Here is a 20,437-nt window from a genome sequence, read left to right as displayed (position 1 = left end):
TTATTTAAATATTTGAAAATAAGAATACATGACAGATATATATTTTATAGATGTGTACTACGTAAGTCAAGTAATTTTTTTTTTTTTGTATCTTTTAATACTCGAAATCTCAATTAGTTTGATCTTCGATTAAAGTTTTGTTAAAAATATTTAAAAAAATGAAAAAGTGATTCGATAAGTGCGTCAGTAAGAGATAAGATTAGATTTAAATTGTTTATTGCGGTTTTATTATATAATTATTTTATTACTTTCCGAGATAATAATAATAACAATAGAATAATAGATATATATATGTAGTAAAAATTATTAATAAACGCATGCGTATTAAAATAAATATCTAAAATAACAGAAAGTTTATCAGCTCATTCGCGTATAACAATAATCGGATTTTGGTAGCGCGTTAGTTTTAAATATCGCGGCAAGGTAGCGGTGCAGTCGCATTGTTTTCGTGACTCTTGTGAACACTCGGCGTCAGAGGATTTTTTGTTTTATATTCGTCCTAATTTAATACAGTTATCACTGTAATTTATTATTATTTATAAATAATTATTATTACATGGTTAAAGTTTGTGTTATCTTTGAATTGTGTCGAGTTTTAAACGTCATTGTCACTAAGTGTTTTGGTATTTCGCGCCATTTACTTGAGGTGTTTAGCAGTGAGGTAATTAAATTTTTATCATTTATTATTATTAATATTTTTTATTGTTTAATAATTTAAATTTATTATTAATTATAAAGAGAATTTATTTTATTTATTTATATTTTTATTTTCATGAGTTAGAATTCGATATTTAATTGACCTCGAGACTTCACTTGTGAGAAATAAAAATCGAGATAGGTCGTGGTATTTTTTTTTTTGTATTGGAGTCAGTAATTACTTTATCACATTTTCTTCTTAATTAATGTTTTTTTTTTCATTATTTTGATAGAATTATTAAAGTTTTTTATTATCGATTTATTATTGATATTTAATTTTTTATTTATAAAAAATATTCTTTATACACAAAAAATATTTTTTTATATGCAAAAAAAAATTTATATTGTCTGCATAATTTATAAATTATTCAGTTAATTTTTTAAATATTTAATTAATTGGTAATAGAAATTAATTTCTGCACAGATTTATTTCTAAAATATTCATAAATTGTCTAATGGATCGATAATTTAGTGATAAAATTATAAAAATAAATAATAAATAGTAAAATAAATCAAGTTACGGTTGTCAATAAAGTAAATTATTATATTTTTTTTTTTTATCAAATAAACGTAAAAGTCTTACAAACGTTTATTTTATTACTCGTTATTTTATTAAACGCCAAATAAATCTCCAAAGCCGATTGTAAATGTTTTTTTTTTAAATTTCTATCAATTTTTTTCGTATTAAAATAGACAAATAAAATCCCGATGATTGTCAAGTGGAAAAAAAATGTAACTCGTAACTAAAATCTATTTTAAGCAACATAATCTCGTCGAAAGTGGGTCATTCTGCTTCTTTTGTTAATTTAATTATTATCCAATTTAATAAATATTAATAAAAATAGATAGTAAAAAGTTTTTATTAATTAATTTTATTTTTATAAGAATTTTCAAATGAATAACTACATTATTTATTTATTCATTTATGTAATGACGGATAAAAAATAACGTTTAAGTTATCAATTTTAATAGTTATTTAACAAGATTGATATCAGATAAACGTACATCCATTACTATAAATACCTGTAAATGACAAGCATGAACTTCCTACTGTCAGCTTGTGCCAAGTGGAACCCCGATGTATCATCGGGAAGATCCAACACGTGTCCTCATCTTTTTAATTTACACCATAAATTTATTTATATATTTATTTAACACCTGATATTTAATTTATAATGTAAATTATTAAGTAAACTTGTTGAGCTCATACGTCTTTCAACTTACGTACATTTAATAATATTGAAGTCATTTATTTATTACAATATTAAATCAATTGCAATAATTTAATAAATGTACGGAGAAAAACGGAGACAAAAAACGTACGAATTTTCGTTATGCTTTCGACGAAATTTTAAACAAGAAGTTGAATCGTCAAAAAATTATTATGCTGCACTATAATTATTATTATGAGTCTCTCAAAATTTTTTATTTTCTACTATAATTCTTAAGGGGGGCCATTAGTGTGACGGCCCGAAAAGTAGATGATTTTTGGGAATTTTTTAAATGAAAACTACTGCATGAAATGTTTTAATGTTTTAAGGATTTATTTGTGGATATATAATTAATACTAGATAAAATTTTTGGACTTAAAATCTCAACAAGAGCATTCAGGGCGATACCGTCATGGTCTGGGTTCGAATCCCAGTTCGGGCTAACCATATTTTTCTCGATTTATCTATAAATTGTCTGATTGAGAAGGTTAATTGCAAGTTTATGCTTCACTACATTGAAAATTGGCTCAAAAAAAAAGTCCCCCCCATGCATGGGTGTACTGCTGCAGTGATAGCGACCTTCACAGTGCATGAAATAAAAAAAACCAAAAAGTTTATTGAACTAGAAGGTATTGCGCTTACCATGACCCTCGATCGATAGGAAAAATTGAAATTTAACAAAATGACGGGGATTTTCAAAAAAAGTATCAAATTTCGCGCAGAAATATGATGATTTTGGGCCTGCCGAAATTACATTTTCTATTCGATCAAAAAACTGGTGGTTCATGATATGAAAAAACATATATAAAAGAAGCTGCAATTCGAATCAAATCGATCGGATGATTTTTCTTTGAGTTATAACTGCAACAATTTTGAAAAATGTAATTACGAGAACCGATAAGCGGCTGTTCTTCAGATGTCTGTAACTCAAAAAAACTATTCGATAAATGTACTTCAACTTGTAGTATGTTATTTTTGAAAGTATAGACTATTGAAATATGCAAAAAAAATTGATTTTTTCAAAATTTCACACTAGTGGTCCCCCTTAATTTAGACAAATAATATTCATTACAATTTATCAATAAGTTTTAAGTATATAACATTTTTTGTAGTGTAGCATGATAATTTTTTTGCAACTCAACTTCCTGTTTCATGTTTTGTCGACAACATAATAAAAATTCGTAGATTTTTTAAGTCCTTTTTTCTCCGTGTATATAAAGTTTTATTAATTAAATGTTATAAAACAACGCTAAATAATTAAAATCAACTAAATTTAATAGGATTGTTAAATACTGAACCTTTGACCTTTCGCTATAATTTTTATTTAAAATTCTTTATATTCATCATAAAATATTTTAAAAGTTTGAATAAACTTCTTTCAAACTGCTCCAAATTCTTAAAGGTTTATAAAAAATATTTTCTATATATTTTAAATAAAATAATATTTTAGTCCATCAGACTTTGATTAATATTTATAAATCTATTGAAAGACGTAAATATTATTTATAGACTCAAAACATGAATTACATCACAACACAAACGCATAAGTTAAATATATTAATAATAAATAAATATATAATAGGCTATCGTCATAATTTGTAAATGAATATTTAATTATTCATTCATTCACGCAATGATTGTCATTGAAATTTAATTTAAAAATATTTTTTTTTTTTTGGTTGTTTAATTTTAGCTCGTGTGCACGCATGTGACCAATAAGGAAGATCGTGTAGCTCGTGTTGGGGGCGTAGCGGGTTGGGGGGCAGGTGGTAAATGCAATGTATGATAGACGTTTGAGGTAATTGTGAGAATATGTCTAGTGAGCCACCGCCAGCGGACATCATTTCTGTTAATGGTAAGTATTTAAATTATTTTATATTTATTTTATCTTAAATATTGTTTAAATATTTAAACTCGCATAACTTTGAAATTCATAACATTGCATAATTATTATTTTATTTTTACTGCCTTTATGGGTATTAAAAAAAAAATTTACACTTCTTATTAAAAACAGAATATATAATATATTTACCTCTAAAAATATATATTTAGTACACATTCTGACTTATTAATAATTTAATTATAAAGGACTAAAATAATGAGTTTAAATAGGGAAGTTTATTTTTTTGTTTATTGTAACTTGAGGGCATTCCGGATACGCTATCTCCAGAAATAGATACATAGCTTTGCTTGGGGTGCGTTAGTATATTATAGTTGATGGGCTTCACATTTACAATTCACACCCTACCCCACATGACCGCTCCTGATACTTTACTTGCCATCCGCATAATTTGCGTATTTATAGATTATGCACTTTGGTACATGTCAGTTATACTCTATATATATATATATATTAGTATCACATCGTATACTCCAACTACTTATGATATAGTATGAATACTACTACCGCTTCCCACCAGTAGCTATTTTTAATTAATCGAAGATGCATTGATCCAAGCAGCTACAAGTCAGACACTAGCGAAAAATATATATATATGTATATATGTTTCATGAATTTTTATTTTAAACTAAAAATAACACCTTGAGGTTACAGATAAAACTTTTTTTTTTATGTTGGAAATAATTTTTCGAAATATATTGATTTTTTTTCCATACCAATAGGTTTCTGTTATATTTAGAGTTTGAAAATGGAATTAAAAATTTATATAAAATAGTCGGGACAATTCTTTTTTAATTAAAAATTATTAATATTTTTTTCAATGAACTTTTATCATTTTTTTTTTTTAATTACTTTTTTACGTAATGGACGGTGATTATTTATTCATAAAGATTGAATTCAAATGTCTTGATTATAAAATTTTAAATATTTTTATTCATGCGCTTATGTATTATGAATGTATCGTTAATGAACGTCGAGACTTTATAAATGTTCTTTTTGTTACTATTTTAGTGATGTTATTAAATATAAACAGTATATAAATAATTTGTCCAGTCAATATTAATATAAATTTCATGAGTCTTAAAAACGTATTTAATAATAAAAAATATTTATTATTAAATATAATTAAAATAAATACAAACATACTGATTTATATATTTTAGTATGATACTTTTATTAAAAATACTCATAGAAAAGAAGAAACTTTAAAATATAGCTTTTGAAATTATAACCTGGAACCTGGGTGTCAATATAAGAATTTTTTTCAATATTCCAAATGATAAATTTTATAATATGTGTTAAAAATTATTAACGTTTTAATTATAAATGAAAGAATTACTGTTTAGAATGTTGGTATTTACGGATAAGTTTGTCATTATATTACTTGTCGTTTCTCAACTTACATAATTCATTTTTTCCGTGTATACACAGTAAAAAAAAATCGGTCTGTCAGTTGACCCTGCGGGCCAGCCCCAAAACTTCCCGCTGTTTTCGAGCTCAAGAACCTCGAAAACATTACTGTGAATACATTTTCGAGCTCTTCGAGCTCGAAAATACCTTCGTATGCTGTTGTTTTCGAAAAAAGACGTTTTTCACCATTTCTTTCACCAACGATATCTCTCAAACGAATAAACCGATTGAGACGGTTGAGGTGGCAATCGACGCGTTTTATCAAGTTCTAAAGCTGATCAAATTTTGAATTCGATTTATCGAGTCGTTTTTGAGATATTTCAGAAAAAATAAGAAAATTTTTTTTTTTTTAATTCTTTCGACAACGGTTTCTCTTGAACGGATAAACCGATTTTGATGGTTGCGGTGGCATTCGACGCGGCTTATAAAGCTCTAGAGCCCAGTCCATTTTGGGATCAATCCATCAAGCACACTGAAAGTTATCAAAAAAAAACATTTTTGAAAAAATTTTATTTTTGAAACATCTCTGAACGAGCCCTACCGATCAAGCTCAATTTTCTTACAGCTTCAAGATATTGACAAGCCGCGTCGAATGACACCTCAAAGTTCAAAATCGGTTCATTCGTTCAAAGGATACAGGTATTTGCATACGTACGTACGTACGTACGTACATACATACACTCGGGCATCATCGTGAAATTAGTCAGAATAGCTTCCTAGGACCTCAAAACGTCGACATCTGATGAAAATTCGATTTTCGTAAATCGGACCGAAACCAATAACTTCCCGAATTTTTGAAAATTTACAATTTTCTTAGCGGGAAATTAAAAATTTGTCAAAATTAACACAAAACTAGGTGTTGGAAAAAAATTTTTCATAAATTCTTCTGTTGTTTTAACATTATTCATTTGTATTAAAAGTCTAAGAAAAAAATGTTAATATTCTCTACACTGTAAAAAGAGCGGTGTTAAAAATGGACTCATTTTAACTCCGCCCGATGTTAAAATAAAATTACACCGGTGTAGGAGGAGTAATTCACCGGTGTTAAAAATAACGGTGTTAAATCAGGGTAACCGATGTGAAAGCGGAGTAAAATCGGTGTAAAAGCGGAGTAATACCGGTGTAAAAGCTGGGTAAACTGCGTCCGCTTCGAGTGTGAACTTTAAAGATTATAAAACACAAAAAATGACAGTTTTCTATGAAAATTAATAAAGAATATTATTTATTAACAAGTACAGTGATCGAGTAAGTAAAAATATTCACAAAGTAAAATATTTTAACATCGGTAAAGAATATCTACACCGGCGGCGGCGTTATTTTAACACCGGTCTAGAATATTTACACCGGCAGCGACGTTATTTTCACACCGCTTTCGGGGGTAAATTTAACACCGACAATTTTAACACCTACACCGCTTGGACTTACCCCGGTGATTTTTTACAGTGTACTACTGGTTATAAAAACTTTACACATTCAAATGTTATTTCCAACACATATTAAGTGTTGATTTGTCATTTTTATTTGTGTTATTATGATAATTTCTCATAAAGCATCGAAAGATTTTTTTTGACCAACATTGGATGTCGATTTTCGATATCCAGATAAAATACCATAGCAAAACTCATAAAAACTGTTTAAGAAATGGAAATAATGTTATCTTCGCAATGAATCTAGTAAGTTAAGTACTTTAGACGGTTGGCACTATAGATGGGTATTAATTATGATTTTTTAAACTAAAATTTTCGTAAAATATTTATAAATTATCAAAAAACGTGGACTTTTCAAAAAATATAAGCAAAAGTGGGTAAAAAAATTGACGACATTCGAATCCCATCTTGAATAGCAGCTTAAAAAATTCGTTTTGTAGTCTAGTATAATACATATTTTTTCAAAGATAATCTAAAATGTCGCTCTTCAAAAACAGTCAAAATTGAAAAAAACTAAATTCCAAGACAAAATAATTGACCCCCATGACTTTTAGATTATGATGAATTGATCAGGAGTAATATGAATCTTTAAAACTTGCCATCCCATTATTTTTTCTTAATTTTCAAAAATTCATATCTTAAGAACTTTTGGAGATTAAGAGCTAAAAATTTACAGGTAAGCGTCTTTTGATACATACAAGAAGATGTCAAAAACTCAGCTAAATTAAGAAAATATGATTTTTGAAGTCAGGTGATATGGTATGGAATGACCCATATATAAGCTTAATAAGGGACTACGGTAAATTCAAAACATTATTTGTGTTATTTTAATAAATTAACACGCGTTCTCTGTTAAAGTTACATTTTAAAAGTGTTAACACTTGTTTGAACAGTACCACTGAGTAAATGTTACTTTTGTTTCATTTAACATTTTTTTGTGTTAAATAGGAACTGATCAAACAACACAAAAGCAGTATGTTAAATTAACACACTTAAATGTTAAATATTCAACATAAAATTTTTAACACAAACTTTTTTCTTTACACAAATACGAAAAATTTTTTACTGTGCAAGTAAATTGATTTAAAACGGAGTAAAATATCCAGTAAACTAAAGTGCTATTACGAATATTTTTAAAAATTAAATTATTATTCAATAGCTCGAAGACATGAAATGCAGCGTGAATTAATAATTGTATAATATAATAAACATTGATATGGGTCTATTTAATAATTCAAGTAGATATATTCGTATAGACGATGTGTGCATTTCGTTGATTGTTGAACTATTTTTAGTCATTACCATGTGTCAGTTAAATGTCTATTAAATATTTAATATCGAGTTGTATATATATTACATATATACATATATGTAATGAAAATGACTAATGTGCCGTAGAGTACATAGTATAATCACTTTACTGTCAAATATAGAAACACATTTATAATTATAATCAAATTATATCATTGAATAGTTTATTCAATTTAAAATCATTTAAGCAACCAAAAATTGAATAAATTATAAAAGTAGTAAATAAAATTGGTAACTATATGCAAATACGGATTCACTCGTTTCCAGTTGTAAAAAATTGAAACATTAAGATTTTTTTTTATCGTTGGCTATTTTAATTGGTATTTAAATTATGAAATTAATGATTTCTTTAAAAAGTCAGGATATTTTCGTTTTATAAACTTTTGTATTTTTTATAAATATTTAATGATCGCAAGAAATTTTATCACCAATTTTTATCAAAAAGGGAAAAAAACTTTTATTTTCATTTTATGAATACTGAAAAGTAAATGGTAATACACTGTAAAAAATCACCGGGGTGTCCAATCGGTGTAGGTGTTAAAATTATCGGTGTTAAATTTACCCCCAAAAGCGGTGTGAAAATAACGCCGCTACCGGTGTAAATATTCTAGACCGGTGTTAAAATAACGCCGCCGCCGGTGTAGATATTCTTTACCGATGTTAAAATATTTTACTTTGTGAATATTTTTACTTACTCGATCATTGTACTTGTTAATAAATAATATTCTTTATTAATTTTCATAGAGAACTGACATTTTTTGTGTTTTATAATCTTTAAAGTTAATGCTCCAAGCGGACGCAATTTACCCCGCTTTTACACCGGTTACCCCGCTTTTACACCGATTTTACTCCGCTTTTACACCGGTTACCCTGATTTAACACCGGTATTTTTAACACCGGTGAATTACTCCTCCTACACCGGTGTAGTTTTATTTTAACACCGGGCGGAGTTAAAATGAGTCCATTTTTAACACCGGGCGGAGTTAAAATGAGTCCATTTTTAACACCGCTCTTTTTACAGTGTAATTACCGTTAGATTGTGGTAAAATTAAAAATTTATATAACAGAGGTAAGTAAAATTATTGACGTTTCCTTGATTTAAAATATTGATACTTACAATGTATGATAGTTATATAAAAATCTAGTTCAAATGATTGCTACGGAATATTATAGCTATTATTATAATAGAGAATTAATATTTTTGAAATGACGATGTTTACCATATGTTCATAATGAAATTCTTGATCATGAAATTGTAACTATGTATTATAATTTATGTGGTAAATATTATTCTTCACTATGAACATTATTGTTATACATTACAACAAACTTCCCCCTTTCCTATGACAGATATTTATAGTGATTTGTATTATTTATTTTTTAAAATTAAAATTACCTGTACATAAAAAATTACCCCAGTAATAAATAATTTTTAATCATTTTTCTCAATAATCTTTATTAAGGAAGTTACTTAAGTAACGAGAGTGTTATTTAGACTTAAATCATCAAAGAGTTATGGTGTATGATTTCTTAATGAAAAATGATAACTATATTATTATCTCGACATGATTAAATTCGCTGTGAATTCGAAGTTAATGCAAGCGGATGATTTTTTATTTATTTAATCCCCTTAGAGTGAAATTTCCTCTGAAGTTGAGTCTAATTTTATATTAAAACTTGAGATCGGAGTAGATGCAGATTTAAAATAAAATTCACATCACTCCGAAATCGCTGAAAAAAAAACTCTCTATTTACTATTCACAGAGCGACTTTTTTTTAAAAACTCCGGAACACCGAGTGACGAAGTGAATTCATTCACTTTATTTTTTATTCACTTCGAATTTACTTTCGATTTTTTACGTACCTGAAGATCGGAACGTTTTTTGCGCAACAAAAATGAAAAATATTTATATAATTCGACTGCTTAAAGGATAATTCGGGAGGTTGGGAGTGGCCTAAGATTTTCGGCTGACATACTCGCATCTGTATGCAAAACATTTCAGAAATCTAGTCATTCAGTAGATTTTTTACCTTCCAATTTTTTTTCGTTGCGCGAAAAACGTTCTGATCTTCAGGAACAAGATTTTTTTTAGTGTATTACCCTACATTATATGAGTGATTGTTTTAATTATTTATAGTGATTATTATTCAGCAATGATAATCATCATCATCGGCGCTTATTGTCAATCATCATGGTGAATAATTTAAAAATTACTATACTAAGATAAAAGACCTAGTATCCGATCAGGGAACTAATACCCGATCATTCCATGTATTGGTATATCTATACTTAGTAAAATTTAGTAAATATAGATATACAAGTACATGAGTGATAGGGTACTGGGTCTTTTACCTTATATATATGAAAAAGAAAATAATAAGAACCATTAAAGGTTCCCGATGATAGTTATCACTATAAAATTCTCAGCGTATGTAAAAAAAAAAAACTATTTATTTTTTACAAATGTTATTTTTTTTCACAAATTTTTTGTAGAATATTTTCAAACAAAAAAATTAATTATGCATCTCAATTTTCCGATTTCTGATAACAAAATATGAGTAAGACTTTTCTGCATAATTATTAGGAAATTTAATAATTATTGAAGAAGTCAAGTCGTGAAGAATTTTTTTTCCTTTCGGACGGATCTATTACCAACATTTTTTTTTTTTTTAATTTAATGTGTTTGGAGTATTAATATATATTATTTCCCTATTAATCATTTTAAACACGAAGAAGTAAGACTATATTTTTTTCTTCATCTTTTGATGTCATAGTCAATTATTACTGCAGCAAATTAGTTTTCACACTATTCATTAGTGTTTTGACGCTTATTACTACTTGTCACTTATCAAAGAGTGGTATTTAAATGTGTTAAACACTATGGTGTAGAAAGTATTTTTATAGATATATTATTTTTGTATCAGTTTTGTTTTGTAATTATTATTGCTAATTACGGCAGACGATCTATGCCCTGTATTCTCCATGTTCACAACCGGTTTCCACCTACGACTTATACGTACGAGTACGTACACTCGCTCGTGTACGTGAAAATAGTAATAGCAAACATAGATTTCTAGCCATTGGCTTTCGTTAGACTTCACACATCCCCTCGAGTAACATAGATGACATAGATACTATATATATATATATATATATATATATCCTCGGTTCAATGTGAACATCCACTGCAGATATCTGCACTCAGACCTTCCGCACTCTGCTTTTGGTATATATAGACTAACTATATTCACCGGAGGCTCTGTGAGAAGGTCTTCCAGGCCCAGCCAGTTCTTAGGTTTGTAAATGTGTAAACACATTAAGAGGCGTGATGGCTAGTAATTTTGATCACGGTTAACAAATTGTAACATAAAAGTATTCATTTATATGGTGCGATTCATGTATACTGACTGTGATTGTCTAAATGAAGTAAATAATAAAAAAAAGGATTAATGTAATTGTTGACGTTAATAAATATCCGCGTGTGGTCTCTGAAATGTATTGCTGCGTTCCAGTTCTTCAGCATATGATTGAGATGAATTATTGTTGATTTCCGGTGTATAACCATTTTTGATCAACTCTGATGATGTTAGTGACGAAACCGGCCACCTATAATTTTATATTTGTTAAATGATGATCTAAATTTAGATAAATTAATATGATAAAAAAAATTTACGTACACTGTAAAAAGAGCGGTGTTAAAAATGGACTCATTTTAACTCCGCCCGGTGTTAAAATAAAATTACACCGGTGTAGGAGGAGTAATTCACCGGTATTAAAAATACCGGTGTTAAATCGGGGTAACCGGTGTAAAAGAGGAGTAAAATCGGTGTAAAAACGGAGTAATATCGGTGTAAAAGCGGGGGAACCGGTGTAAAAGTGGAGTAATATCGGTGTAAAAGCAGGGTAAACTGCGTCCGCTTGGAGTATTAACTTTAAAGATTATAAAACACAAAAATGTCAGTTCTTTATGAAAATTAATAAAAAATATCATTCATGAACAAGTATAGTGATCGAGTATGTAAAAATATTCACAAAGTAAAATATTTCAACACCGGTAAAGAATATCTACACCGGCGGCGGCGTTATTTTAACACCGGAGAATTTTTTTTAACACCGGTACAGAATATTTACACCGGCGGCGGCGTTATTTTTGCACCGCTTTCGGTGTTGAAATTTAACACCGCCAATTTTAACACCTACACCGCTTGGACTTACCCCGGTGATTTTTTACAGTGTATATATTCGTATTAGGGTGCTTTATTTCGGAGCCAGATTTTTTGATTTTAAGTGCATGTGGAAAAAACCATAGTTCAACACAAAAAAAAAAATTTTCGCGCAAGAAAAAAAATTCTCTGTCGATTACAGACCTAGCTCATTGAAAAATTCGATTTTCCCATTTAAATAACATGGGAAAATTTTTAACTTCCCGCTAAGAAAATCAACGATTTTCTTAGCGGGAAGTTCTGTTTTCACCCCGATTTACGACAATCGAAATTTCATCAGATGTCGACGTTTTGAGGTCCTAGGAAGCTATTCTGACTATTTTCAGAATGATGTCCGAGTGTATGTATGTATGTATGTGTGTGTGTGTGTGTGTGTGTGTGTGTGTGTGTGTGTGTGTGTGTGTGTGTGTGTGTGTGTGTGTGTGTGTGTGTGTGTGTGTGTGTGTGTGTGTGTGTGTATATATATATGTGTATGTATGTGTGTGACCGGTCTATAACTTTTTAACGAATTAACCGATTTGGATGGTTAAGGCGGCAATCGAAAGAGCTTGTTGGCCATCAACTTTTCTGAAAATTTCAGATCATTTGATCAAGTAGACTCGAAAATATTGGCGAATTACGAAAAAAAAATTTTTTTTTTTTAGTTTTTTTTTGATTTCTCAGAAACGACTTATACGATCAACTTCAAAATCTAATTAACTTTAGAATTCAATACAACGCGTCGATTGCCGCCTTATTCATCTCAATCGGATAATTCGTTCGAGAGTTATCGCGGGAGAAAGAAATGGCTAAAAACGGTTTTTTGCGAATATTTTTGAAACAACTGAACTGAAAAATTCCAAAATCTTATCAGCTCTAAAACTCAATAGAATACGTCAATTGCCGCCTCAACCATCAAAATCGGTTAATTTCGTTCGTGAGATATCGTGGGAGAAATAAATGCTAAAAAACGGTTTTTTCGAAAGCAATGGTATACAAAAGTATTTTCGATCTCGAAGAGCTCGGAAATGTATCTACAACAATGTTTTCTAGTTCCTTGAGGTCAAGGAGCTCGAAAACAGCGGGAAGTTTTGGGGCTGGCCCGTAGGGTCAACCGATAGACAGATAAGTATTTTTAACCTCGATAACAAATTAATCGATCAAATAGACTAATACATATTTTTGTAGGAAATTGAACGCTCTACAAAAAAGGTCTCTTATCATTTTTCGATAAATCCATCTATTCAAAAGTTATTAGAGCTCGAAGTAAAGTTGGAGATCTTTTTACTTTTCCGGTGAAACTATCAGACTTATCACAAAATTTTATAAGGTCTTTTTTGTTGACAATTTTATTCTCTACAAATCATTATCAGTAAAGTTTTTTCAAAGTCCGCATTGTTTTCTAGTTATTTTCATTTCAATGTCGAGCTTTGGAAATCGATCATCACCACTTTTTTAAGAGCTTGAAATTAAAATGAAAATAACTAGAAAACAATGCGGAATTTGAAAAAACTTTACTGATAATAATTTGTAGAGTTTAACAATAGAGTTTTTAAAGATATCAACTATAAATTTTAGTATTAGTAAAAATTAATTGAGTTATCAAAAATATTTATTTTGTAGATTATGGTAGTTGTACACTGTAAGAAATAGGGAGTGAATTCGGAGTGATTACGAATTTTATTTAAATCCGAATTCACTCTGTCTCTCGAAGTTTCGGAGTTTCAGAAAAAATCACTCCACTTACATAGTAAATAGGGGGTTTGTCTTTTAAGCGAAGTGATTTCGAAGTGGTCTGGATTTTATTTCAATCCGCATTCACGCCAATTCAAGATTTTAATATTAAAATAAACTCTTCGTTTCGAATTTTACTCCAAAGAGATTAAACAAATAAACAGTAATTTGCCTCTCATTTACCCCAGATCTAATACGCGTTCGCTCCGCTAATTTTTTACAGTGTACCAATCATTTATTTATTGTTATAAAGTAAGAAAAATAATTATTTTTCAATATTTTTGCCCAACAACTAAAGTTTTGAGTTGTAATCATTTTATAATCACAAGAATCAAAATTATATTTATCGCGGTTTAACTAAAATTGAATATTATTTTTCTCTAATTAATTTTAAAATTTTGGAAAAACCAAGTGACTAAATAAATCACTTATATTACAATAATTAGAAATTTATATAGCATTTATGTAAAAAGTATTTGAATTTAAATTTTATTAAATGAAACATTAAAAATCTCTTAGTCGATAAATTAAAGTTATAATTGAAAAGTTTTATTTTTTCGACCGTAACTCGTTCATAACTGTCGTGATGATATTAATTTAATTACTTCGACTCGAGAGTACGTATATATAACTTAGAGAAAGAGAGAAAAAGAATATAAACGTTAAGTAAAGAAGTGCAACTGTCAATCTTTTAACAATTTATGTATCATAGTTAAAAGAGAAAGATTTAGTTAGTTTTTAATATGGTTTTACTTCATTAAGCGATTTAAAATCCGATACAAATAGAATTAATTCATCAGTTAATTGCGTACTTGTAACCTGCATACAAATAAACCAACTGACAACGTCAAAATTAAAAATTAATTTGGATTTTTTACATGAATATCAAAGTTTATTGACCTGACTTTGTATCAGACTATAGTTTATTGAAATATTCTTTTTATCTACTGTAAAATAATTGCGGAGTAAGCGCGGAGTAGATGACTATGTATTTACACGATAAGAAATATTTTGCGGATATCACTGTGCCAGTATGGGCGTGAAGCCATACTGTATGGTATCGAAGATTTTTATAGGTTATAAAATTGTATGCATAGATGATTCAACCATTGCGGGAATAGTAACATTGGCAATAGTTGTCGCGGATGCCGCAATGTCAGTTTGGCCGTCAGGCCCATACTGTATTGCCGTATCCACATTGCTTCTGGCCGACAAACCTCGTTTAACGACATCTATATAGTTTTGGTGGTAATACGATAGTATACATTGATTGACACGCCAGAAATTATGGCGGGAAAAACTAGTAGCATTGCCCTCGGCATTGTAGTATGGGTCACAGGGCCATGCTGTTTCGCCGTGCCTGCTATGCATACATGTGAGCAATACAATAGCTCCAGTACTATACAGTATAGTAAATAACGCCATACTTCTGGGAATCGTTACAATACCGTCTTGGAATATTTCACATACTATTTTAGTATCTGTCTTGAGACCATACCAGCATGTTGTTGGACGCTATGCATTTCTTACCGTGTGTTTAATCCTTTTAGAGTAAAATTCACTTCTAAAGGAGTTTATTTTAATATTAAAACTCTAAATCAGAGTGAGTGCGGATTTAAATAAAATCTGGTTCACTTCAAAATCACTTCGCTGCAAAAACAAACTCCCCATTTTCTCCGTAACTGGAGTGATTTTTTCTTGAACTTCGGAACTCCGAGTGTCATTTTACTTAAATAAATTCCGTAATCACTCGGAATTTACTCTCGATATTTACAGTGTATCAATGTACCTTATATGAAATTTAATTGTATAAAATCAACTATAGATGCCTTTCAAAGCTAAAGTGTCAGTAAAAATTTTATGTGAGTATACACGGAAAAAAATAAACCTTAAAAATTAGTGTTTGAAATTATAACCTGGAAGTCAATGTGAGGAATTTTAACATTCCAAAAAATAAATTTTATGATACGTGTCATAAATTTTCTAAGTATTAGTTACTATTTTTAAAGTTCAAATAGTAATTTTTCTTGCATAGACAATAAATTTTCATCAGTAATTACTGATCACTTTATCATTATGTTACTTGTCGCTCTCAATTTATGTCGTTAATTTTTTTCCATGTACAGAATACACTCAATGTTTTGCGTGTGAGGTGTGCAAAAAAAAGAAGCTTTATAAAGGTATAAAAAATGAAAATTTAAATTCAGCTTACCTCAGATTAGATAAAATGAAAATTAAAGGTTTTAATTTCTGGAAGTTCAGATAAAATAATTGTAGATTAACTACATTTATCTAACAAATATAAATGTAACAAATTTAGTTTACCAGAGACCAGAAAATTCTGTATTTAGACGAGATAATAATATGAATGAAATAGTGTTGTGGATTGGCCAAGTCGCCGGGTCGTGTGGCAGCCATATGTTTGTCATTTTTATTTTATTATTTTTTTTTTTTGTGAGCATCGTCAACACATATATATAGTTATGTATGTTTAAAATATGTATCTACATCAGTAAGTACAAAATTATGCTTGTGAGTGTGCTCGTCGACGAAATTAGACAAAAGCTCCTTAAACTATATCACATTAGTTGGCGTGTTTTTACATGAATGAATAGAAGTGCAAAATCCTGCCAACAAAACAAACGTAAGAGATGTTGTATAACTTATTGGTTAAAGTGATCATGATTGTAAAATATTTTAATAATTATATTAAATTTTTTTGTTTAATAATAAATAATCTTAATACATAAATATTTAAGTATATAAATAAATAAATTTAAAATTCTTAACGTCATGAGAAAAATATAAAAGAACTAAAATAAAATAACGTGAGACATAAATTGAAGACTGATGTTGCGGCTATGACGCTTGTTTAAAACGTAGGTAGTTGTGATAAAATTAGGATTTTTGTTTACGTATTTTCACATGAATGAAGACAATCCTGTCACTGTCAACAGACTAGAAAGAAATTCGGTGGGAAAATAAATTTGTTTATAGAGTGATAGAGAAGGATTTTGTAGTAACGAGAAAATTTAAACTTAAAAGAGATGATTGAGTTTAAGTACTGGTTCAGAAACTGATGCGATATCTTACATATGTTGTGTTTATTAGGGTGTTTGAAAAAAAAAAAACAAATTTTTTTTCTCAAAAGATTTTGAACAGATGGATTTATCAAAAAGTGATAAGAGATCCTGTTCAAAAAATCTCATAGAATCCAATAGATTTTCATAAATTTCCATTCAGATTTTATAAGAATGAATAAGTTCTATGAGAAGTGCTACAGTTAAGTTTGGGTCTTAGACATACATCTATAAGAATCTATTGGATTTTTTTAAGCCGGGTAGCTACTTATAAAAATCAAAAGACGCAAACAAAACTTATACACGGAAAGAAAATTATGGAAGCTGTTCCCATAATTTTGTGAAATTTTTTCCTATACCATCATAAAAATTACGACCATAAATTATGGGAGCAGTTCCTATAATTATAGGAATGGTCCCTATAATTTATAGGAATACTTTCTATAATATTATGGGAATCATTCCAATAATATATAGGAACTATTCCTATGAATTATAGGAACCATTCCCATAACATTATAGGAATGGTTCCTATAATAGTATGAGAACTATTCCCATAATATTATAGGAATAGTTTCCATACTATTATAGGAACCATTCCTATAATATTATGGGAATGGTTCCCATACTATCATGAAAAAATTAATTTAAAGAAAAGTGTGGTAATCACTTTTACAATACACAGAAACATTATTAAATATAAAAACAAAAATTCAAACATTGAAAAAAAAATTTGTATTCGGCAAAAACATTAAAATTCTTAGCAAAAATTTTTTTTTTTTTAACAAATTTAGCGTCGAAGGAGCTTCATTTGAATCTCTCCATATCATGAGGGAAATTTCTACACTATTTTGCAAAATAAATTTTTATGATGTTATGGGAATGGTTCCCATAATATTATAGGAATAGTTTCCATACCATTATGGGAATAGTTCCCATAATAGTATGGGAATAGTTCCCATACCATTATGGGAATGGTTCCCATAATGATATGAGAATGGTTCCCATAATATTATGGGATTGGTTCCCATATTGGTATAGGAACTATTCCCATAATGCATAGCAAAACTTCCCATAATTTTCTTTCCGTGTACCATGTTATTCTTATAGAAAATAGAAAAGTGCGATGCGGAACCTCTTAACGTTAATATTAAGAGCTCTAATTTTCACAGGCGTACTTTTATATATAAATGAAACTTTTGAACCTGTTTCCGAGAAAAAAAAAAAAGATTTGTTCCTTTTTGAAACACCCTAATGTTTATACATTTATATATGTATTCTGTTATATGCGCATACTTTTATACTTAACTTTGAGTTAAATTTTGAAAGTATACCAGGAGTCTCCCACGATTCGGCATATTGCTGGCTAAAATATATTGTTTAATATCTAATGGGAAGAGTTCTATAAAGATGGTATAGCGCAAGACACACTAAATACACTAAAACTATAATTAATCGGAAGTGTCGTGCCAAGCTTTCAAAATAAACCACTTCCAAGACTTCATCAAACGCCTCCGCCTATTCTCTCTTGACGCTTAAGCTATAATGCCACGCATAATTAATTACAATGTTGAGCCTTTTGCAAAGGCTTTGTAAAAGAGACTAGTCAAACATCCTTTCGGTGATTATTGGAGCACGACTTTCTGAGAGACAATCTGTTGGCATTTACATTAATTGTCAGCTTGATGTCTATTGTTTAAATAGACATAATAATTAAAAGCTTGAATTTTATTGGTATGTCTAATGCTATTCGATAATGCAATGTATGAATTATGTTGATTTGTTATTATATTTCCATTTAATTATATATTTATTTACATGGATCGGTAATTAATTTCATCAATCAAAACGTTATACGTATTTGCTTTATTAATTAAATTGTTCAATATCCACCCAGAAATAACTTATTTATCTCGCTTTATTATTTGATATTAATTTTTACACGGAATAGTTTGATTGAAATTACACAGAAAAGTTTATGAAAAATATATGGACAATTTAATGTGATAGTTTTTATATTATTTCATTTTTAGAAAATTTAACAATTACAAAAATTTTGATGTTAAAATAATGAACAATTTTTTAAAAAATATTTACGTTATCATTTTGTTATATTTACTAGAGATATTTGATAAATTTATATGAGCGTCGCATTGCTCTATAGTAATAATTCTACAAATTTTATTTAAAAATTTTCTTATGGAAAAAGCAACGTGTATGTTTTTGTTCTATGCAAATATATTTAATTAAAAAATAAATTTAATTTACTCAAACTTTAATTAAAAAATCGAGAAATTGACCACTTTAAAAAAAAATAAAAATTGGATAACTTTTTTTTAATTATGCTTATAAAGTGAAATAATTTACATATATATCTACAAGAAAAATTATAATCAGTAGAACGATTAGAGAGTGAAAACGTGAAAAAAAAATAAATTCTGGTACTTCAACTTGTAGATAAATTAAAAGTTTCGTTGAAAAAAAAAAAAAAAAAAAAAACATAAATTTGACGTCACAACGATATCACATTTTTAAATTCACATGTTTCACTTTATATTACTCATATAACTTCTAATAAAAAATCATCATTATGTCACATTGTAATGTAGCAGCGATTTGTAAAAATAAAACTTTTTTCTTTACATTATTCGTAATGTAAAAATAGCATCCGTGCCAATATAAATTTGACATTATTGAATATACATCAGGATTTCTATACATTTTAAGAATTTTCATAAAACTTTTTTCCGTGTAAAAAGCAATATTTAATTACTTTTACTGAAAAACTATTTATTTATTTTCGTCGGATATTTACGTCACATAAATAGAGATTAAAAGTAATGAAAATAAGAGTTAAACTTTTAAAAAATTTTTATTATACTTTTATCTTGTCGTTGATATTCCAGAGCCAAATCACATTTGGTAATAAATATGCAATCCAACTCTTACCTCGGCAAATTGCCATAACGACAATTGATTGTGACATGTAAATGAATCTAGTGTGCTTTGACAACTAATTGTGAAAGTCATAGGTCTTAAAAGTCTAGACTTGGCTAACTGTGTAATAGTCGAGGCAATTTATTAAATAATACATAATTATTAAAGTGCACATTACTTATAACTTATTTAGTTTTTATATCAAAAATAGAAAAAAATTTTACTATAATTATAAAAAAAACGTTCATTTAATAATTATTACAGTACATTTACATTGAATATAATAAAATTTTAGACTTCGTAATGTACACAACATTTATAAAATAATCTTGGCTTCTTTAAATGACATTTATTGCTTTACCGTGGGTGTATCGTATATATTTGTATCATTTTGTCCTTGAACGTTAAATCCACTTCCGTTTGTTCTTAAAAGAAGCCAGACTGTAATAAAAAAGTAAATATTTTTTTCTATCTACCGTAATGAAATACTTCAAAAATAAACAAGAAAAAAAAAAAAATTTAATAATA

General features: G+C 28.4%; 1 protein-coding gene across 2 annotated transcripts in view; it reads left to right on the top strand.

The window, feature by feature from the left end:
- The first annotated feature begins 189 nt into the window (after positions 1–189).
- Positions 190–20,437, top strand: part of LOC130669160 (histone deacetylase 4) — a 135,391-nt gene continuing 115,143 nt past the window's right edge. For both annotated transcript variants that reach the window (XM_057471910.1, XM_057471909.1), the window contains exons 1-2: positions 190–661; positions 3,601–3,762. In XM_057471910.1, coding sequence (XP_057327893.1) covers positions 3,720–3,762 — 43 coding nt within the window. In that variant the 5' untranslated portion in view covers positions 190–661; positions 3,601–3,719. The remainder of the gene's footprint in view (positions 662–3,600; positions 3,763–20,437) is intronic.

This window comes from Microplitis mediator, chromosome 5, assembly GCF_029852145.1.
Source record: "Microplitis mediator isolate UGA2020A chromosome 5, iyMicMedi2.1, whole genome shotgun sequence".
Classification (NCBI taxonomy): domain Eukaryota; kingdom Metazoa; phylum Arthropoda; class Insecta; order Hymenoptera; family Braconidae; genus Microplitis; species Microplitis mediator.
The sequence above is the reverse complement of the archived record's forward strand: the minus strand, read 5'-3'. Positions and strand labels throughout refer to the sequence as shown.